At 35.9% G+C, this 22,870-nt stretch overlaps 2 protein-coding genes across 2 annotated transcripts; both read left to right on the top strand.

Moving 5' to 3' along the window:
- Positions 1-2,505: 2,505 nt before the first annotated feature.
- Positions 2,506-3,480, top strand: LOC136819707 (uncharacterized). The gene has a single exon (XM_067075953.1). It carries the CDS (start codon positions 2,506-2,508, stop codon positions 3,478-3,480), a length of 975 nt encoding a protein of 324 aa, XP_066932054.1.
- Positions 3,481-5,726: 2,246 nt separating this feature from the next.
- LOC136819127 (beclin 1-associated autophagy-related key regulator-like) lies at positions 5,727-22,849 on the top strand. Its single transcript, XM_067075301.1, has 12 exons — positions 5,727-5,959; positions 11,931-11,993; positions 12,412-12,454; positions 16,547-16,628; positions 17,022-17,137; positions 17,392-17,557; positions 18,075-18,260; positions 18,411-18,443; positions 18,560-18,686; positions 18,833-18,923; positions 19,431-19,516; positions 20,945-22,849. The coding sequence occupies exons 1-12, from the start codon at positions 5,778-5,780 to the stop codon at positions 21,231-21,233; spliced, it is 1,464 nt and encodes a 487-aa protein (XP_066931402.1). The 5' UTR covers positions 5,727-5,777; the 3' UTR covers positions 21,234-22,849.
- Positions 22,850-22,870: the final 21 nt, after the last annotated feature.

Here is a 22,870-nt window from a genome sequence, read left to right as displayed (position 1 = left end):
GTCGAAAATGTAGAAAATGGTGAACATTCATGTCTTGACTTTTCAGCGATTGAATGGGAAAATACCAGTGAAAGTGTCAATTTCAATGCTATATTTCATCCCACAAATGACCAAGAAAGAGAACTTGTCAAAGAAGCTAAAGAAAAAGAGCTTCTTAATTGGAAGTCATTTGACGTATATGAACCGGTTGAATTCGAAAACCAACCCTTGATTTCAACAAGATGGGTAGTGACTGAGAAACAACCCAAACCTAACCTTACAGTTAAAGCTCGACTTGTAGTGAGAGGATTTGAAGAGACATCAGATATACCAAGTGACTCTCCCACAATATCCAAGGACTCTCTTCGCACATGTTTTGCTATTGCCTCTACAAAGCAATGGCCTATCGAAATGATTGATATTAAGTCAGCGTTTTTACAAGGAGAAGACATCCATCGTGAAATCTATGTCAAACCCCCCACTGAAGCAAAAGTAGCTGAGAACCTAGTTTGGAAGCTACGAAAAGTAGTGTATGGGCTCAACGATGCATCCCGTAATTGGTATTTTACGATTCGAGAAACACTACTAAAACTTGGATGCGTACAATCAACCATCGACAAAGCACTGTTCATGTGGCGTGATTCATCTAACCAGCTTGCAGGAATGTTTATCCTACATGTTGATGACTTTTTGTATGCTGGTTCACAGACCTTCTTAAAGACTGTTGTGAAGAAGGTGTGTGAAATTTACAAAGTTGGTTCTAAGGGAACTGATATTTTCAAATACATCGGATTGGAAGTTTCGACCAACCAAAATGAAACAACTTTATCACAATCGATCTACGTAAAGTCAATGAAGGAGATTCCAATCACGCCATCGAGAAAGTTACGAAAGAACGATAAAGTGACATCCGAAGAGGAAAAACTTTTGAGAACAGCAATCGGTCAATTGAATTGGGTCGCAACACAGACACGACCAGATCTTTCATATGACGTTCTTGAACTGAGTATGATAACCAATCGAGCCACAGTAGATCATTTACTTCAAGCGAATAAAGTCATCAGAAAGTTGAAATCTGAAGCGTTACAAATCAAGTTCCCACGTCTTGGAGAACTGAGTAATCTTAAGCTAATGTTATTCAATGATGCATCGTTCGCCAATCTTCCTGACGGAACTTCCAGTACTGGTGGTCGAGTTGTTTTTCTCTTCGGCGAAGGAGATAAATGCTGTCCCATTTCCTGGTCGTCTACAAAGATTAAACGTGTCGTGAGAAGCACCCTTGCTGCAGAAACATTGTCACTTGCTGATGGTTGTGAAAGTGTTTTCGTTATCGGATGTCTTCTAACAGAATTGATTTACGGTAAATCTGATCAACAGAATCGAATTCCCATAAAGTCATTTGTCGACAACAAATCTCTGGTACAAAATGTTCACTCAACAACTATGTTATCAGAGAAAAGGCTACGCATTGAAATGGGTGTCATTTATGAAATGATACACGATAATAAAATGTCCATCAAGTGGATCGAAGCTTCGAAGCAATTAGCTGACTCCCTTACGAAACGGGGAGCGTCTTCCAGTAAATTAAATCAAGTTCTTGTTTCTGGAAGGCTACGTCCTCCATGAGAGGATGTTGTTAATGTTATTCGATATTGGTATTTGATATGTTGATTACATGGTGAGATATGTTTTGGTTTATATTGATGAGAATGGTATTTAAATAGTTATGATGATTTTGATTTATTGAAAGTTTTTGGTTCGCGATCGATTATTGATGGATATATTTGTTCCAGTTGATATTGGTTATGTTGAAAATGGACTTTTTATACAATGACCATTGGTCTTTGGTTTTGATATTTGTTTTATTGGTGTGCTTTGCTTGGCTGGCATGATGAAATGTTTTGATAGTATATTTTATTGATCACCTCATAGACAGAGGGGAATCTGTTAACGTTCATATTCTTCTTATCGTTATAGGCTAGTATATATTAATATTAGCATTTGGTGTGGCTGTGGGGCTTTTATATTATTCAGCGTTATTGACTTTTCAGTTACATCACCCCTATTTTCAAAAAAGGAAATCAAGGATTGGCTGAAAACTATCGCCCTGTCGCTCTTACATCACACGTCACTAAAGTTTTTGAAAAGATTGTAAGAAAAAATTTGCAAGATCATCTGGAAAGAAACAACCTCTACAACAGCAACCAACATGGATTTAGGTCAGGAAGATCCTGCTTAAGCCAACTGCTTGCTCACACTGAACGTCTAATCCACTATATTGAAAATGGCTACAATGTAGATGTCATCTATCTTGATTTCAGTAAAGCATTTGACCGTGTTGATCACTCGATACTGCTACAGAAACTTGAAAGAAATGGCATTTGTGGAAAACTTCTATCCTGGATAAAGTCATTTCTTACAGGGAGAACACAGAGAGTCTCTGTCAACACAACGCTATCCAAAAATGCAGATATCATATCTGGGGTGCCTCAGGGTTCTGTGCTAGGTCCCCTTCTGTTTCTTGTAATGATACAGGATATTGATGAAGATATATACAACGCTGTCCTGTCTTCATTTGCGGATGACACCAGGCTGATGAAAGCACTGGCCAGTCAAAATGATGTCCAACTTCTCCAAAACGATCTCAACTCAGTATACAAATGGTCAGAGATCAATAATATGCAACTGAATGGACTCAAATTCGAACATAATGGAAAAAATGAAGAGCTGAAACCCTATTCAGTTTATTATTCTGATACTCGAGATCAAATTGAAACAAAAAGCCAAGTCAAAGACTTTGGAGTTACTCTAGATGTAGATATGAGCTTCAATCAACACATCAAAAACCAAATCAACAAAGTGAAATCTATCAGCTCTTGGATATTTCGCACTTTCAAGACAAGGGACAAAGATGTCATGTTAACCCTTTGGAAGTCACTTGCCATTCCACACCTTGACTACTGCTCTCAACTATGGTCTCCATCAAAGAGATGTCTTATTCAAGAACTAGAGCTGCTACAAAAATCATTCCTGAACGGTATCCCCTCGTTGAGCCACTTAAACTATTGGGAAAAATTGAACCAACTGAAAATCTACAGTCTTGGAAGAAGAAGAGACAGGTACAGAATCATTTACACGTGGTGCATACTAGAAGTAGAAGACATTGCCCCCAATTTCAACTACAATGATGAGGCAGACGACGTGCATTCTTACACAAATCAGAGACTGGGTAGAAAATGCAATTTGAAAGCTATAAATGTCAAACATAAAAATATCTGGAGAGGTTGTCTCTCACAAGAAGCACCAAGGCTCTTCAATGCTCTGCCAAAATCCCTTAGAAACCTCACAAACTGTACCAAACAAACTTTTAAACAGCATCTTGACCAATTCCTCAGTACACTGCCAGACGAACTACTGCTTCCTAATTATTTCAACTTCAGGAGAGCTGACTCTAACAGTACAACAGTAATGGTCAATCATCGGATTCAACGAATTGGATGAGTACCATAAAGTACATAATCAATAACGAAGTATCACGAAGTAAGTAAGCCGTGGTCATTTATGTCATTTATGATATTTTCCCGCGTTTTAATTCGGCAAAGTTTAGTAAACTCGACCACGTATCGATGTTTTGATTTTTTAAGCGGGGATTTCTGTAGAATGATAAAATATGGCTTGGCTCCAGAGGATTAGTGGTTGTAAAGATATTCAAATTCTAGTGTCAAAAATTTGACTAAAAATGTCAAAAAAAAGGTTACGAAAATAGCTTGGAAAAATTCGAAAAATGTGTCAAAAAAGAAAAAAAAGAAATTTTCCAGTCATGCTTCTTAAATTTTGCATATCTCTTTTTCTAGTGTAGCTAGAGACCTCAAATTTGAAGGGAGAATTCTTTGATGGTGTTAAAATATTATTATATAAAAATATTTGTAAAATATTTAGCATATTTATCAAAATAACGAAAGATATATCTTTTTTTGAAAAAAGAAGACATTGCATTGTTTTATTTTTGTTTTTGAAGAAAATAGCTTGGAAAAGGTTGAAATGAGTCAAAAAAGGTGGTAGGACCCATTTTCAAGGGGCCTCTGGAAATGGAGGAACAAAAACTTATGAGTAAAGAATAAGTTTTTCTGAAAGGAGAAACCCCAAATGACAGTTACATCAATATGCCTTCTTACCTGTCTTTAAAAATATAAATAAAAGTAATCACGGAAAAGGACGCAAAAAAAAAAAGACATAAGTGTGAGAACAGAGTAATCAAACTCGAATAGTATTATTAGAAGTCATAAAAAATCAGCCTGAATAAATGCAATCGAAATTCCAGAGAACTTCATAATTCCCCAAACAACATTACATTACTATACTATGTCAAACTCCCATCACATAAGTTTTACAATTACGTCAGAGTAGACTACGCTCGCCACCGAAGAGGTTTATTTGGAAAGGGTAATTATATTTTATTGTTCGCTTCTTTTTTAAAGAATCGTCGGGTTGGAAAAGTATGAATTTCTTTGTACATATTTTACCTATCCCAAATATTTAGGAGGCTGAGTTTTAAACGAATCGTCAAGTTGAAACGAACGATAAATGTATCAAGGTCTGTTTTATTTACCCCCTGGTGACTAAACAAAAGAGACTTAACTCGATGTTACAATCCAATTATTGAAAGTTTGTCTCAGCCTTTTTATAATGAGCGAGACATACGTTCTCTGATTACGCAATTTTCATATTGACATTTTCGAGGTATTTTGATGTAACTGAATGAAAAGAAAATCCATTTCGGCAGAAATAAAAACTTTTTTTGGAACATTCCCATGCTAAAGAAGCAAAAAAGTTAAAAAAACTACATGAAAATGAAAGAACTAGAATTAGCATAGCGATTGTGATTTTTGAATTCCTCACCCTTTTTCTGATATACATGCAAAGTTTCAGCCTCCAAATACATTTTCCACTGTTTCCAGACACATTTGTTCTTCGATAGTTGCAAATTTTTTTTCTCCCGTCGACAAACAATTTTCAAAATGTTGCAAAACGTTCGGCATTTTACCAATTTGCCGTTTAGCCCGTGTCCACAGTGTTATATACCGCTGGAAAGCTAAGATCACGGACTTTCATTTAGTAAAAACCGGAACGCTTTAGCATACATAGAAAAAAAGTGTGAAGGGTTCAAAGTTCACGGAAAAATGAAACATTTGGTTTGATGTCATCGAAAGTTGCATGACTTCTGGAGCCGCTACCATTAACAGCAGTGTCACCAGTCCATACCCATACCACTTCGGCACTTACTTACCACGCTACCATGAGAAAGGGTGGTAACTTGCATCAGTGGTGGCTAACATGCATAGTCCTCAAATGAAAGACTTGTCTGTTCATTAAAATACAAAGTTAAATCAAAACAAAAAGGGTGTCCTTGCATGTTAAGCTCACGGTATAAAGTGCACCTTTCTTACTCATCAGTAAAGACCAAAATAAGATTACTTACTAGATTGAGAACCATTGAAGCATTTCTGGTTACTCCAAATATACAAAACAATGAAAAAGTAAACCTAAAATTATATACCTAACACCTAGTATCTAAAGGTAGCCGGTAATAATCCAGCTAGCAGCTGTTTCAGCTATTCGAAGCTTGGCTACCATTTTAGATAATCACAATAAAGGGACATCCGGCTCATTTGACTACCCGGCTAAAATTTCCCCTGCGGAAATATTTTGATTTCATTTTTTTTTCATTTTTCATAATGGTAGATCAAAGCTGTGCGCACTTTTTTTAAGAGCAAAATGAAAATGAGATTGCTATTGTTATGAACAAACAACCAGCCTTTTTATTACCTGTTGAGAAGTGTCAGTTATGTCTTAAGAAGAAGCATCAGTTCACATGTAATGTGTGTGTCCTAACTGGAAATTTCTCAAAGTCAATCAGATCTTTGGAAAATTACGAAGAAGGAGGTGGAAGAAACAGCTATCTTTCTTCACAACAAACAAGGTATATGACAGTCAGGAGTAACAACTTACTTAAGAGTCATTTTTTCTAAGAGTCTTCAGGGTGTACCATAACTTGGTCTAATGTCGACATCCCTCCTCTAATTCCGACACCCTTTTTATCAGCTGAAATTGATAGAAAGGTTGAAACTTTTTTTCTTGGCTACAGTAGTGCCAGTGTGGATTTCGTGTAACTAACGCCGAAGATCTTCGGCGTACAACTGAAACATTTTTGGCGCATTGGCGTAAGGGTACTTACAAAGATTGTTTGATTTTCAGTTGGCGTAAAGTAATAATTCCAGCTCGGCGTAAATAACTCCATAATCCATTGATTTTTAGCTTTCATTTGGCTAAATTTGCTTTTGCTCGCTTACGCTTGCGTCAATTTATTAATTATGTTGGCGCATGGCGCCTCTTTTCCCATCTTGCACCCTTATTGAAAAATTGAATTTTGGTACAAAAGAAATTTTGCTTGGCGTGAGGCTTGCTGTCTGTACGGAAAAATATCTTCGGCGCGAGATTTTGTGGAATCCATACTGGGCTTTGTGGTCACAGAGGAATAATCCTTTTTCAATCAGTGATTCTAGCTTTCATATTATTCCTGTCTCTAAAGAAGGGTGTCGGAATTAGACGAGGGATGTCGGTATTAGACTAACTTACGGTAATATTGGACAGTCTAAAGCTAAACACGGCACTTGCTACGGGGTAAACCAGACGTAATTAATCAAACAGTTCGATTACCGCTCGAAAAAGTTCGACAACAAAAATTGACCTCCTTTGGGTACTACCGTGGACGGCCCCTGGGGGTCCCGGGGTCCGATTGGTGCCCGCTGGTCAGGGAGATGTGAGGGTACACGTCTGCACCGTTGGGGGTCCTTCAATCCTTCAAAGTTCCTCAAAGTGTTGTCAAAAGCCGGCAAAAATTGCGAAAAATGATCTCCTTTGGGTACCAGCCCCGGTGGGACCAATCGAGGCCTCTACAGCCCCCCACAGCCTACCACAGCCCTTCGGACCGCTTCGGATACCATCTGCCATGCTTTCCCTCAAAGCCAGCACCCTCCAAAATTGGTCAAAATTGAAAAAAAAAATGACCTCCTTTGGGTACCAACGCGGACGGCCCCTGGGGGTCCCGGCCGGTGTGCCGGGAGGTCTGATCGGTGCTCACTGGTCAGGGGGGATGTGAGAGTACACGCCTGCACCATTGGGGGTCCTTCAAAGGTCCTCAAAGTGCCATCAAAAGCTGGCAAAAATTGCCAAAAATGCCCTCCTCAATTGAGGCTGCTACACCCCTTTCTCACCAGGAAAAATTGCCGGTGAGACCAATTGAGGCCTCTACAGCCCTCCGCAGCCCCCCATAGCCCTTCGGACCCCTTCGGATACCCTCTGCCTTGCTCTCCCTCAAAGCCAGCACCCTCCATCAGTGCTCTGAAGCCTTTAAAAGGCTTGGAAAGGCTTGAAAATTGGTCAAAATTGGAAAATATGACCTCCTTTGGGTACCACCGTGGACGGCCCCTGGAGGTCACAATAACTTTCACTGATAGCACAACCTTTTTAACTTTTTTGTATTCATACAAAATGACAGAATGCCCACCACCTAACCGCCTATCGCCTGATATGATTGGATTAACAAATAACGAGTGTGTAACTTGCCGCGTGAGTGAAGTCAAACGCTCCATTGTTTTGCCATTAATTTGTTCTTCTTTGTTCCAGACATGCGTGTGGTTCCACTGCGGATTTTTTTCATATTTCTATTTAAAAGCCTACTCGGTGCGAAAGAGAAATAATTGTGTAATTTTTAATTACACCAAAACATTTTTGACGGTTATACAAAGATAGAAATCCTAAAAATGTTATTTTTGTGGCCAAAACCCACCAGTAAACCACTCCAGGTCAAAAGTTTGCTTCAAAAAAGTCACAAGCAAGGACTATCAGCAGACAATTGCTTACAAACCAAGATTACGCAAAGTTTGAAGCTCTCTACAGGAGGTGCTAGAGATTTTCGGGAAAAAGTTTAGAGACTCGATTTGGTTTTTTCTGATTCCTTACAAAAAGTTCTTGAAGTCCACTGTAAATCAGCTTTCTAATTCTAATGTATTTGAATAAAATTCATTGGCTTTCATGATTTTTAGGGGTCAATTTTTTGCTTAGTAGCATAGCATAGTATCTTTGAGAAGCTGTATATATCTTCAAAACTACTTGAGATATCAAGGTGAAATTTTCGGGGTCTTATTTTCTTGTGTGATAGATCATTTGGTCCAAATTTCAGAAAAATCTTAGTGGGTCAGGTATCAGACTTTCTTTATTCTGAAGATTTTTGATAATAATGGCTCTTAATATCTAAGAATAAATTTTACGATTTCAGAAATATGCCTATTTAAACAAAATGAGACATTTGTAAAATGCAGAAAAAAATGCATGCCCAAAGTTTTGGTACCTGATCTCAAAGTATTTTGACGGCCCTGGAATTTCAATGAGCCCTGGAATTTCAAAATGCCCTCAAATTTTGACATGCCCTCAAATTTTGACGTGCCTTCAAGTATTGACATGCTCTGGAATTCTGATGTGGCCCCAAAATTTCATAGAATAAAGAAAATTTGTTTTCTTTATCAATTGGGGGTAAACTAAATGGCAAAAAAGATCATATATTTTGATTTTGCTCCAACTAACAGTGTATCTCGAAGGAATATGTCGTGTATGAGTCGTTTGTTTGTTCGTACGTAATGTCCTTATCAGTTTTCTTTAATCAAGTCTTTTTTTTTTTACAAGGCTCATATCCCTTTGAACCCTTCTCATGATCTTTTAACAATGCAGTTTTTGTAAATTTTCTCAAGGTATTCTCAGATGTTCACAAACTTTCTTCTGATTTTATGACGTCTAAAAATATGTCAGAAAATAGCCTTCATTCAATTTAGTTTCTATAAGAGGTATTATTTTGCTGAGTCAATTCTTCCATTAGTATTCATTTTCGGTATAAAACTTTCTAGGTGACTTGAAATACTCTAATACTGTAGTTCATAAGATTGGGTTTACACAAGGAAAATTCATACTTTCTAGACTATTATACCAAACAAGCCGGTACCCGGCGTTGCACGCCAGTTTAGCTGTTTGCTGAACGCATTTAAAGTCCTTTGGATGTTGGGAAGGTGGCTTAAACACGATGAAATCAAAATTAAAGGGAAGAATTCTCTTCAAAGTTTGACTCTATCCCTCCCGGGTGACGTATCTTTTAACCATATTTTGAAAAAGATTTTTGTGGAAAAAATGATCAGAAAGCAGAAAGGGCGTCATTCCCAAATTACACCATACCGGCAACCAGCGACGTCCGAGACAGCCCTGCGATTAGATTTTTTTTTCTTGCTTCACTCGCGTTACATTTGCCGTAGTTCTTGATGTTTAGGAAAACTTTGATGTCAAGATAAGCGGAGTGAAATAGACATGACACGAGATGCGTCGAAAAAAGGCAGCCCGGGGGGAGGGGGTACTTAGGCACGAGAAGGGTATGGGTATGTGCCAGCCTTAAGGGGGAGTTTTCAGGGGTCTCAAATACCGTCATACCGACAAAAATTTGGGTCAAATACCGTAATACCGTCGATAAAGGAAGCCTAATTACCTAATTACCGATACCGGTAGAAAATGAAATAACGTAATCCCGTCGTTTCTTTCTGGTAATACCGATTTACCGGGGGAAAAAAGCCCCAATACCGTCGTCCCCCTCCTTAAGGGTGCCTTTTTTTAAACATGGCAGTTTGAAAAATTGGAAAATCAAACTTCAGTTCCACTAAGAATCAGAAAAATAGGAAAACTTCAACTTTTTGCCCCCAGAAAGATAGAAATTTGGGCAAATTAGTCCCAAAAAGTGAATTAAAATTCACACAATTTCCCTTGTTTCTTCTCCTCTTTATTCTGCTAAGGGTCCGAGGGGTAGGGCCGAAAGTCAGCTCGCAACCATAGTCCCCCCCCCCCGGAAGGCAGCTAGGACACCCATACAAAAAAGCGTGATAGCGCAATTTTATGTTGCTTTTTATAAAATAACTTCGTCATAACTTTTCAAATTCAACAATGACTTAGATTTACAGCAAAATAATTATCGACATAGATGTTTAAAGGTCCCTTTTTACAAAGAAAGAACTCTAGTTTTTACCGCCTTTTGAATGTATTTTTAATGTTGCTGTTGTTCTAACAAACTTGTCTTGTGATTCTTATGTTTTATTTTATATTTGTTCTTTTCTTTAACAGATTCTGTTTAAAAGATTTTCTTTTGTTTTGAAAAGAATTCGAATGTCTCAAATCAAATAAGGTCGTTAATTACACTCGAAAACATAAAACAAAAGAAAAGAAAGAAAAAAAAGAAAAAGTCTAATCTATCAATCAAAACAAACTTATCGAACAACTCAAAGTCTTTATAAAACGGCGCGAATCTGATTTAACACATTTGTGGAGCAAGAAGCAAAAGTCATCTTTTAAAAGAACAAAACACTGCTTGCGAAAACGAAAGTGACACACAAAAAACAAACAGACATACAGACTACGGCTATTAATATATAGATACTACAATTGGAAAGACTTTCTCTATAAAGAACGTACAAAGTACATTTGTACTCAAAATTTGAGAGCACGTCGAAATTTTAGGACGCGTCGAAATTCAAGGGCACGTCAAAATTCGAGAGCACATCAAATTTCGGAAGGCACATATGCACATATGCACATAAGTACGCGAACACAAACACGCCGGGCACAAAAGCACGTCTCAAAAAAATGAGGGCACGTAGGGCACGTCATTTAGCAGAGTCATGTCAGACGACGTAAAAGTTATGAGGAAAGCGGGTGGATATGTGAGAGTCAAGAAAGTTCCTCATTGTATTTGCACCTGATTTTAGCCCTAAATTTGGATAAAATTCAAAATGCAATATCTGAAATTTGAAAAGGAGTTACATGGACCTTGTCCCTTTAGTTGGAACTGAAATTTTACGGAGAATACAATGAAAGCAGCTATGAGTCTTGTTTTTGACTTTGGTTTGGCCATTTTAGGCCAAAAAATGAAAAATTTATGAAAAAAATGCAATATCTTAAGTCAAGGTTGTATCTCTTTGGTAAATGCCGTTGATATGCAAATATGAAACATCAAATTGTTCTGGAGCATGTGCAACTTCTCTTATAAAGAATATTTGTCGTCTGTCTGTGGCAATAAACTAATCTAGGGTAGATGTCAGATTGGATATTTTAAAATCTCCATGATTAACTCCAGGGTCCCTTTAGCTGTACATACCAGGACCTGATTTTTTAAGTACATGTGCATGAAATGTGCAAAAAATTCAACAAGACTCAAAGTCTTTGTGATTTAATTAATGGAATGGTTATTTATTTGAAAAATAAAATTCTGAGATTTTCGGAATGAAATAGAATCTGTCTGTCTGTCTCTCTGCCACCTCAAAACTTGGGAGCAGGGCTGGAGACTTCAAAAATTGTCTAATTCGGCTGAAATTTTGCACACTTGTTCCTTGGGTAAATATATGGGGGTGTTTCAGCCTCAAAACGAGGCTAAAAACTTTATGACACACTGCAGACTTCAAAAATTGTCCGATTCGGCTGAAATTTTGCACACTCGACAGGATAACTGATTTTTATGACAACTAAATTAATTGGGCACAAAATAGGTCTTACAACCTGTTAGAAGCAAATGATTCCCCTCGAAGAATTGTTGTTAATTTTTGTTCTATCCGGCTTTTATTTTAGGGCTAAGTTGAGGTATTTTGGGGTTTTAGACTCTAATATTAATACTTCTAGATTTCTCTAACCCCCAGATCAGCATTGTCCTCAACATTATTTCTTCTGAAATTTTGAGCCCCAACGTTTTTATAAAATTGCTCTTATAAAAAAGAGTGTATTCGTATACAAAAGTAACCGACATTTTGGGGTGCAGAAAGTATATCATAAAAATAACATAAAGCAACATTAATTTTCTAATGATTTTTCAGCTTCAACAATAAGCAGAAAAGACTTCATATAGTTCGTAATGTCAAGAATGAATTCCAAGAAAGGTAATTATTTTTAATGACAAGAAAACAAGGAATACATTGTCAAGGATTTATTTCATATCAAAAAACATTTACAATAACAGGAATTTTGATAATTCTATTAAATCTCAGACCCTTTCTTGATTTCTCACATCAAATAATAATATGATAATTCAATTTTTAGCTTAAACCACGGGCAGCCTTGCTGAAGGAAGAAAATAGAAAGTTTTCTTTCTTTTCAATTAAAATCGAGACTAAAATAGGAATATATAGCTGTTGCAACGGAAATCAATCTATTTGAAATCTCCAACATTGAGTTCCTTCCTAAAAAAACATTTCCTAATAACAAAGTTGCCAGAAATGAAACCCTTAAAGATGATTATCTCAAAATTGAAAAAAATGGACTGGTTGCAATACTAATTATTTTATTAATTTTGTTTAGATTGGACGAGAAACTGGAAAAGCAAGCCAATTACAACAAAAAGGTATCATTTCTAGTTATATTAAGACAATATATATTTCACCATACCAATTCAAGACAGCCATTCCCAGAAATTGTCGACCATGATTGGAAAGTTTATACCCGATCAAACTGCCTCTGTGGGTGTAATCAAATGGTGCATGGGTCCTGATGGTCTTGGGTCCATAATGGCCTCTGGAATAAATATAAATAAATTTCAATTTTTCAATTTCAATAATAATTTCCGATCGCTTAAAGATAGGTAGGTATGTTTTTTCTAATGGTTCCCAAAACGTAGGTTTGCAATTTTAGCGATTTCTCTTTAAAATATGAACACAAAATTTTGACCATAGCTTTGAAATGTGATTTTGAGAGTTTTGGGCATAAATTTGTTTGATAAAGTTTTTTTACAAAATGGTTCCATTCTGTATGGAATATGCTGTGGAAATTTCAGAAAGCTGGAACTGAAAATATTAAGCTTTTAAGTTATTTTTCTCCTATATTTTGTACAGGGGGGGGTCATGCAGTTGGTACCAGACATCATGATGACTAACTGCAAAATTGAAAATTTGGAAGTACACCCACCACCCTTCAGCAGTTAGTACCCGATAGTACTAAGTGCTTTTGACTATTGACAGGTTGACACCGCCCCTATTCGCACTTATTACCCCAAAGTACCAACTGCATTTGACTATTGACAGGTTGATACCACCCCCTTTTCTGTCCTGTTTAGCGGTCCAGAGTGACCGACACTCAAGGTAATCACTATTAGAAACCAGTTTGTACTCTAGGCAGCCCTGGTTGATCATTTTTCTCTATTTGATTTATGATAAATACGAAGCCCAAAACGTATGGTACAAATCTACAAAATCCAACATGTGAAGTAAAAAGCCCAAAAATATTAGGTCTAAAGCCCCAGAAATAAAAGCGTCACTTTTGTATTGTTTGACAAACAACTTGGCGAAAATTTTGCAATGCTAGAGAAGACATTGCAGTTAAATAAAAACAAAAAACTGCTGACGAGCATAACATAACGTATGTCATAATGACAAAAGAAGCAATCTTAAGATTTGATTGGTAAGTCCAGAGGGTAAAACAAATAAAGTCTAAAAAACTATTTTCACCAGTTAGTACCCTAAAAGTACCATTTGATTGAGTTGAAATTTATACCACACCACCCCTCATAGCAGTTAGTACCCACAAGGTACTAACTGCAAATTCCAAAAATCAAATATGACCAACCACGGTACTAACCGTCATGATGTCTGGTACCAACTGCATGACCCCCCCCCCAAAAAAAAAATGAATTTGCCGTTTTTACTGATTCAACGAAAGTTTTTATACCGGGTGTTTCAAAAAAAAGTGTACAAGTTTGAATTAAGATTGTGAGAAAACTGAAAATAATATATATCTAAACTTTTCACCATTAGAAAGAAGAAAGGCTAACTTAAATTTCGAGCTATCATACTTTAAGTTTGCTTCACGTGTTCAAAAGATAATAATGAAGAAAATTCGAAATAATTATCTTTCGAAAAAGCGTAATTTTGGAGGGTGAGAAAAACCCGATAATTTCCTTGGTTCTCGTTAATAGCTATTGCATTCTAACAAGGGCTTTAGAAAAAAGTTGAAAAGAAAAAATGCCTATTTTATCCTTAAAATATTCAATAAATTACGGTTTAATGATGACGCTATTGTTTTTGTCGTTAACCCTATTCATACTGGGAGGGGTGGCTTTTTCTGTTCGGAGGTCAAATTAATGGTAATTTATGTATTATAAAATTAATCGTCAGCGGTGCAAAATTACTCGAATCTGATTGGTTTAGAGGAGTGCAATTAATCGTTAATTGCACTATTACCACTTTTTGCACTCTTCGGCGGGGGGACACTTTTGTCCCCTTATTCTTTTCTCTCCCAAGTCCTGTGTCAGAGACTTTTTTTTACTATATAATATAAAAAACAAAGACATTTTTTTTCTTCAATATAAAAAAGAACAAAGAAATTTAAGTTACAATAGCTTCTTTTAATTGAAAACAAAGAAAAATTACACTGCAATGTTTTCTTTTTAAACAAAAGAAAAAAAGGAGGTTTTCGAATGTATTTACTGACGATTACCTCGGAATCGTATGTTTTGTCGTGCAATTAACGATTAATCACTCGTAACAAAGGAGAAAATACCGTAATTTGCACTCGTCCTTCGGACTCGTGCAAATTACTATTTTCTCCTTTGTTACTCGTGATTAATCGTTAATTGCACTCCAAACCATACGATTACTTATAGTACTAATAGCGTCTGAGATCAGTATATGTAATCAAATGATGATTCGAGAATAATTGCACGAGTGATTTTTTTGTTATTAATTTTCAAATTTTCAATTCGAAACAAAAAATATCACGAGTGCAATTTTCGAATTGTACGAGTTACCATGTGATTACGAGCTAATCGCGCAATCGGTTTCACTACCCGTCGGGAAAGTAAATTACACTGAAAGTTATATTTTTCTCTTTTCTTTATGTTTTTCTTTTATTGTTGCTTATAGATTTTCTTTCTCACAAAATTAATTTCGAATGCATTTAAAACGTTCGATAATAAAAATGTAAGAAAAAACATTAAAATCAATTTTGTAAACATTGGCCTGTCATTGAAGAGTGTGATCAATGATTAATTGCTCTCTACAGGATGCAATTAACGATTAATTGCTCTCTTTGAAGGGGCGCCAAATGAGAAAAAATAACTCATCGTGCGATTATAGAGCTTTTGGCATGAAATTTTCTGTAAATTTTCTTTTATTTAGCTTTAAAAAAAAAATTGACACCTAAAAACTTTCACACCTTGAGCATGATGACATTTCTGACAGTAAGGTGTCACATAAATTGACACTGTTCCAATACAAATGTACTTTTTATGTCAAAACCGTGATTTATTGAATATTTAGAATAAAATAAGCAACTTTTTTCTAAAGCCTTTGTTAGAATACAATAACTAGCTATTTATAAAAGAACAAAGAAAATTTTCGGTTTTGCTCACTTTGGGCATGTTGAGTGACGTCATCAAAAATTTTTGTCAAAAGTTACCTTATGTGACAAGGATCTTGTGTGCCAAATTACATCCAAAAAGACCCACTAGATCAAAAGTTAAGGGGTGGTACAAGAAAAGCCCCCCCCTTTAGTTTTGAACCTGAAATTTTAACAGAATAAGCTTGAATATATTTCTACTAATACCAGTAAGAATTTTTTCAAAATAATCAGGAAGGCATTCGAGTTCTTAAAGCTCTGATATTCTGTTCGTTCTAATACTTTTGATCTTATAAATGAATTATCAAGAGATTTGTATTTATAAGCAAAATTATGTCTTCTTAAAAGTGGTCGTGTTCACACTACAGACCTTTCTTAATAAAAATGTAGTTAGGAGAATCTTTTGTTGACTACAATACAGAACGTGCATTTAACAAAGAGTCGAACGCGTAGTATTTTAATTTTTAATCGATCTTCCTTAATTAAGAGTCGTAAGCTCTATTGTCTTAAGGGTAGGGTAGAGGCTTCCCTTAAAACAAAAGATTTTATTAAGGAAGCATAAACAAAGAATGCGCGCAGTGAACAAAATGTTTTACGATTTCAAAAACGAATGAACTGAGGAAAAAATTAGAAATAGTGCAAACGGTGTTGTTGATGTGTAAGATGAATGCAGTTATTGAGTAAAACCATTAGAACAAATATGTTTGCGGATTTCAAGTGATGTATGGATACCAATATCAACCAATCACAGGTGAAATCGAAACTCTCAATAAAAAATCAACCAATGAGAAGCCTTAAGCAAAATCAATTACCGTGTTATAATAGATCTCGTGAACCTACAAAGAACTGTAATAAACCAGTGTATTCATCCATCATAAATCTCTTTGTTTAACTTTGATAGATTTAATTAAGTAAACTTTCCAGTGTGAACGCGCCCAGTGAAATTAAATTGATGATGGAAATTGTCATTTTCTTAACTTATTTTCAATATTCAAGAAGCTAGAGTGAGTTATATACAATTTTATCTAATTTTGGTGCTGTAATATTTCCTTCAGACTGCTTCAGACGCAAAAATTTTAAATTGATAAAACTCTTCTCGATTTAGGTGACTCAACTGATAATTCTACGAAATCGCATCGAGACTTTGAAGTGTGTCCTTCAAGAATCCAAAAGCCAAAATGAAAGAGGTATATCATTGAAGCAAGATATTCGTGATACTGATAAATTCTTGAGATTCGTACCTATAAAGATATTTTCAGAAAACTTTTTTTGCCAAAGCGTGTAAACTTGACCAACACTTTAGTGGAAAATGTAAGCATTTCAATTTGGAAACTCCCGCTACATGCTATGGATGATATGATATATAAAAGGACACAATGGAATGGGCAAAAAAATGTTTTTTGCTTTCTCGGTTTAAAAGCTGCTCATCCTGGTAAAAAAAGGAAAGAAACGTTAATAGTGAATTGTGTCAGTTATTTTTCGGCATCTCATAAAAAAAAACAACACTAAAGGAGCATTACCCTGCTGCTGTATGGCACGGGAGTCCAATCGTCATTTTTAATGTCTATTTTGTTTCTTAGAAAAAGAAGAAAATAACAAATTTGCTGAATCGCTTGCAGAAAAACAAAAACTTGTCAAGAGACTCAGGTTAAAGTCAGACAAGCTCAAAAATGATTATCATCTCCAAGAGAAAAAGGTTAACTAACATTAAATTATTTTTTGCTATTGAATTTGGTTCTTTGAATATCAACAACAAGTTCCTTTTAAGCATCGAGGTGATCATTTTACAATAGACAAAGTTGATGACAATTTTCTATGTTATTTAATATTGGCCTTGCATCTTAGTAATTCAAAATAAAATTGTCAGTATTTTACTGTTACTATAATGCAAACATAGAAATAAACAAAATGTAATATTTTTGCTTTTCTCATCTTTGGAACTTTTTTCAGATCAAGCTTCATCGCTACAAAACCAAACTGGAATCGAAAAGAGAATCTTTGAAAGAAATTCGTATATCTCACATCAACGCTTTGGTCAATAATATCTTTCCCATTTCTGAACGTACTATCTTCCCTACACTTGGCACCTCTCCACGCGGAATATCAAAGTATAATGGTATGGGAACTCTACTCACTACTGAATATCTCCTAATCAATTCTGTTCTTAACAAAAATGTCTTACTGTAGTTCTTAATTCTGCACACATTGCATGTTACTGTTAGCTTATGAACTATTTCAATTCTTGCTTGATTTGAAGGAAACCAAACTGATTGAATGTTATTAACGTATTCCTGTCCATGAATCAAAATCAATCAGACTCTTAAAGGTTTTGTTTTTAGATAAGAGTGATATCGTTTGCTCACTCGTCAATTTTAATTTACAAACCTTTTCACATTGGATTGACATGGGTGTGGAGCAAAATTGGTCAGAAAGGGGAAAAGAAAAACAATTAATTGTTTATTCAGCAAAATATACCAATAATGAGACACCGTACTGATATGAGATATGTGTCTGGTATGAAACGGGAACCCCTATGTAAAAAAAAACTTTAAAAAGGCATAGAATACAATGTAGGTATTCTCTGTAAATCCAGCAAACTGATTAATCCTTTGCGAAAACATCTTGATTTGCAGCTGACATTGGGAGTGACGTTGTCTCAGAATCACTTTCAAAGTCGCCAGAGTTTGACCTTGAAGAAGCGACGCGCACCATCCATGTAGAGGGCAAGTGGATCTCATTGAAGTCGGAGGAGAGGGAAACGACCATTGTTGATGCTGGAATGCCTAATTCCGGTGATTTCATCAAATATTTCGTATGGTGTAAGTTGTGATCATTTCCTACCTTGTTTTAAGAGATTTTTCTAGCCCTAAAGCTCGATCGTTTTTATGTATTTTGTAATTGTACATGACTTGTATTGTTCCTCATTCAAGTTTCTCGACTACTCACCTTTTCTTTTCATCTTTTTGTAGTGAAATCATACAGGAGTGAACCACGGAGTACAGGTAAGCATTTATTCCCCTTCTAAAGTATTGTTCCATTAACTTTCTTCAAGTTTTGAGTTTTTTTTAAATAGATTTTTTTTGCATGATATATTTTTTACATACTGATTATTTTCTAGAATCGAACATCATACTTCATGATAACGAGATTTTGAATGTACCTGCTTCTTTGATCTATTCTGCACAATTGACCGATGGAATGGCTTTCTTTCTTAGTATCAATCTTCCACATCAGATTGAATACATGTAAGGATTTCATATCATTTATTAAGAACGGAAATTCTGTATTCCAGTCGACCAGTTTGTTTGATGTGTTTGATTTGTTTGCTCTTGAAGAAGCGAGAAAGGCTAATTGGATTGACTTTTCACTTTTGAATATTTTTTCATTTTAGAAACTTCGGATTACTTCAAGTTTCTCGAAAGAAATTGGTTCGTACGATTGATCGCCTTGCTGAAAATGTCATGTATTTATGTTGCTCGCAGGTACTTCATAAAATAATTTTAAAAGAAGAATCAACTTCTTGCTGTGCCATTACCATTTTCATAATAGTAATTCTGTGACGCCATCTCTTTAAAAAAGTTTTCAAAATGATTTATTCAATCAAAAGATTGAGCCCAAATTGATAGATCGCCAAAAAAAAACAACCAAAAAGAGCCCTATTAATAGTCCACCAGCCAAGTTTTCAGTTGTATTTTTTGACTGAATAAATTGCTTTTGATCTTTGCTTTTGATTCCGAAAGTTTCGAAAAAGATTCAAAAATCGCCAGTTTTAGTAACAGTTCTACTAAATTCTTAGGTTCTACTCTACATACCACCTTTAGTATATCAGTACGCCATATTAATGCGATAGGTAGTTTTTGATACACCACCAAATCATTCTAGCTAAGATTTTAATTACTGACTTTTTAGTACTGGCCCCTGTCTCGTGTCCGAAAGAAACAACCTCTAAATGCATCATGATATAACATACAGAACTTTTTCTTATTTAGGGCATTGATGAAAACCAATTAGAACCAAACGCCATCTTGAAAAATTTGAAAACAATGATCGAAACTAGACCTGAAAGTCTAGGAAGGTACGCATGTCTTCGTTTTAAACGTCTTTGAGTAGAAGGTACACACAAGTGTATTCATTTTTGCGAAGCGAATTTATGAGCGAAGCAGTTTTGCTATATTGTGCACGTACCTTTAACTTCTATCCCAAGCGAAAATTTGCTATAAAATTTGCTATATAAATCACATCTCCAAACCGATGATTTTATCAAAATGACCTTGAATGGTTTGGCTTGAAGCCACAGAAACTTTCTCGGTTTGGTAGCTAGGACTGCGAAAAATGCCGTTTTAAAATGGTGTACCCTAACAGTGAACAGCAACAAAATTACCGGAAGCCGAAACACGGACTTGGAATCTGAAGTTGATCAAATTGCCGCGGCACGCATCTAAGCAATCTAAGCAGTGGTTCTTCGGTTTTAAATGTTTATTTTGCTGTTATATGAAAAAAATTAGTTTGAACGTTGACAGAAAAGATCTTTCATCATCCCTTGACTTTTAACAGCAAGTATCAAGTATCAAATAAGGTTAATCAATGAGAGGTTTTTGCAAGTCGCGCGGGCGGGCGGGAGGAGTGCTCTTTTAATGAACGAAACTTACCTTGCAAAACCAAGTGGATATTCTATGATAAAGAAGTACGGAGGTAATCAAATTTGTCAATTTGTCAAGAAATAAATCAAAACTGCCCAAGAACCAACAAGCCATCTTTGTACATTTTTGTTTTTGTTTTATTTTTATGTTTTGATGATTTCGACAGACGATTCGTGATTCGAATAAAAATGTTTGATCGTTCGACTAATATCGTTCGATTTTATTAAAGCACCATTTACACTAGAATAACTAGAAGGAAAAAAAGAGTGATGCGCGGCGGGCGGCGGCGGGTGTTGTGCCTCCGTAGATTATGTGGTGTGTTTGGGGCATTAAGGCTCTTAGCTTACGACCCTGTCTCTATAGCGGCTTTATTTATTAGAGGGATTTTTAGAGTGTCTCTTATTTTGCTAGCAACTTGCGAATTGAGGTGGAGTCTGGATCGCTTCGCAACCCTTATACAATACGGCTAGTACGATGAGGAGATACCACATGATCTCTAACTACTTGACTGGATCAGGCTACCCGTATATATGAAGCGTGTCCAGATTCAGAGCTGACTAGTCCGCCATCTTGTTTTCAATTCTGGTCGTCAATAGCACGAATCGAATGTTTTGAAACTCAAACATTCGAAAATCTAAGGTTAATTGAAAAACAACATGGTCGACTTTAAAACTTGACACAAATTCACGAGAAATATGTAAAAAGTTACCCTATCTAGTAAAAGAACATGATATCTGTGGAAGATACAGACGTGTTACCTAGCTTCCCTTTTTTTACACGAACAAACTAATTTCGAGAAAAAGAAACCTTTCAGCTTAATTTCTTTTTGCAACTCTTCAAGTCAACCAATATTTCTCTCATAGAACGATTCCATTTGAAGCGATTGAATTCGAACCAAATGAGTGCCCATTCGATTCCGATAGCAGTGCTGAAGAATTGAACTTCGATACGGACTCCGACTCAGCCGATGGAAATACGGAAGAATGGGATCGGTTGCACGATTTGCCGGAACCCGCCATGGACCCTCACTATCACTCAACGTCGCCGTCTTTTGATGCAAGTCGTGACCGCTCGTTGTCATCTTCGGCATCTGGTCTTGTGACGTCGGCTGCTGCTTCTGTAGCGTCTGCTCTGTGGTCTTGGAAACGATAACCATCTTGTAAAGACGAACTATTCTTGTAACATTACTAACCTTCATTTGAAGTCTTTCATATAACAGTGGGTAGCCTGGATATCCAGCCCGTTAACTTTTTTCTTGATTTTTGATATTTCTTATGTTTACGGTCTGGTTTACCTAGATGTGTGCATTCTCATCTGAGGATGATTATGCGATAATTCTGATTGGTTGGTCCAAGAGAATCAGAGATCTGAATGGTGGCGCGCGTATAAGAAATTATGCGAGCCGACTTGAAAAGGATGGACCCATGGGCGATCAGCAAGGCGCGTACGCTGCTTTGCAAATCTCCCTGACTTTTCTTTTTCGAAGCAAATAACAATAGAATCGCTAATTATCTCCCTTGGGTGTTTGACCACGCATCCAAATAAAATTAACAATAATGGTAGGGAAGAAGTGTGAAGATCAAAACATGGGAATTTTTAGATGTTCTGGTTGTTTTCTTTTCAATTACTTGCTTAGATATTCTTGTTTTAATCTTCTTAATAACTTGGTTGCATCGTGTAAAGAACTAAAGGTATATCTTTATTTTGCTTCAATTCTTCATTTTTGTTTGCCAATTTTGTATTGCTGTTTGGGGTTGGATTTTGAAAAAAAAATTCTCCAAAAATCACTTTGCAGACAGACTTTCCACCACACTGTCTATATTTTATAATCAAGGCTGCCATTCTAAATTGATTTATCACTGCTGGGGTACCATCTTGAAATTATGCATGTCATTATGTGCATATATTTATTTGCAGCCATGGGATTCATGCAGGAAAATCTGTCAACAGGGGTACACCTGATTTCTAGGTGAACCAAGCTCTATAATTTCAGAACTTTCTCTGGCTGAGGTAAAACTTATTTTTTCTAAAATTTTGAGCTTGGATACCCAGGCTAAACAGTGGGCAGAGATAAGTGAGACAACTTAGGAGGTTTCATGTTTCATATATCCAGGATAAGCGTATCATTTACTTTAAGAAAATTTAAAGAGCCAAATTGTGAAGGTGGTTGAATTCACATTTTTTAGGCTTTTGAAATCCAAATTAGAAGACGTGTGGGTCCCCCCCTTATAGGTTGGTGGTATTAACTATAAAATCTCGTGTCCCATATTTGTACCTCCTGACTTGATAACTTTTTCTGATCAAGTTATATTCAGAGTTCAGTTTAGTGTATATTTTATTTACCTTTTATAGCAATCAGTCAGGGAAATCCTGTAATTGCGGTATAAACAAGAAGCTTAACCAACACAATCTCCACAGTTGAAAGATTCCCCTGACTGACTGAGTTTATTATTTATATTTGTTCTTTTATGAACGCACATAACTATGCTCTACGACGGTAAAACAATTTAGTTGGTCATTAATTGCAAGGGATTAGTTCCTACATCTCTTCCAGCTGAAAAACAGAACTATGTTGCTATTACGTTTCATTTCGTGTAGGAATATCTCTTCTACTGACATAATGAAAAAGTTTGTTTTATTATTTTATTTCGCACATTTATAACAAACAATTTTAAAAAAGACTACAAAAAAATAGATGTAATATAATATTTTATAGAAGTAGTTCGTTATTCGATGATGGAAAGTATTAATGAAGCATTTCTTTTGTATTTTCGAGAACCAATCATTCT

Source organism: Clytia hemisphaerica, unplaced genomic scaffold (genome assembly GCF_902728285.1).
Source record: "Clytia hemisphaerica strain Z4C2 unplaced genomic scaffold, Clytia hemisphaerica genome assembly, whole genome shotgun sequence".
Lineage (NCBI taxonomy): Eukaryota > Metazoa > Cnidaria > Hydrozoa > Leptothecata > Clytiidae > Clytia > Clytia hemisphaerica.
Note: the sequence above shows the minus strand (reverse complement) of the source record. Positions and strands in the feature narration are given on the sequence as shown.

Bases quoted from the DNA above. Each gene is read 5' to 3' on its own strand.
- LOC136819707 (XM_067075953.1), top strand. From the start codon at position 2,506: ATGATACAGGATATTGATGAAGATATATACAACGCTGTCCTGTCTTCA.
- LOC136819127 (XM_067075301.1), top strand. From the start codon at position 5,778: ATGAACAAACAACCAGCCTTTTTATTACCTGTTGAGAAGTGTCAGTTA. The intron at 5,960-11,930 runs GTATATGACAGT...ATGATTTTTCAG, and splicing joins CTTTCTTCACAACAAACAAG to CTTCAACAATAAGCAGAAAA. The intron at 17,558-18,074 runs GTATGGGAACTC...CTTGATTTGCAG, and splicing joins CGGAATATCAAAGTATAATG to CTGACATTGGGAGTGACGTT.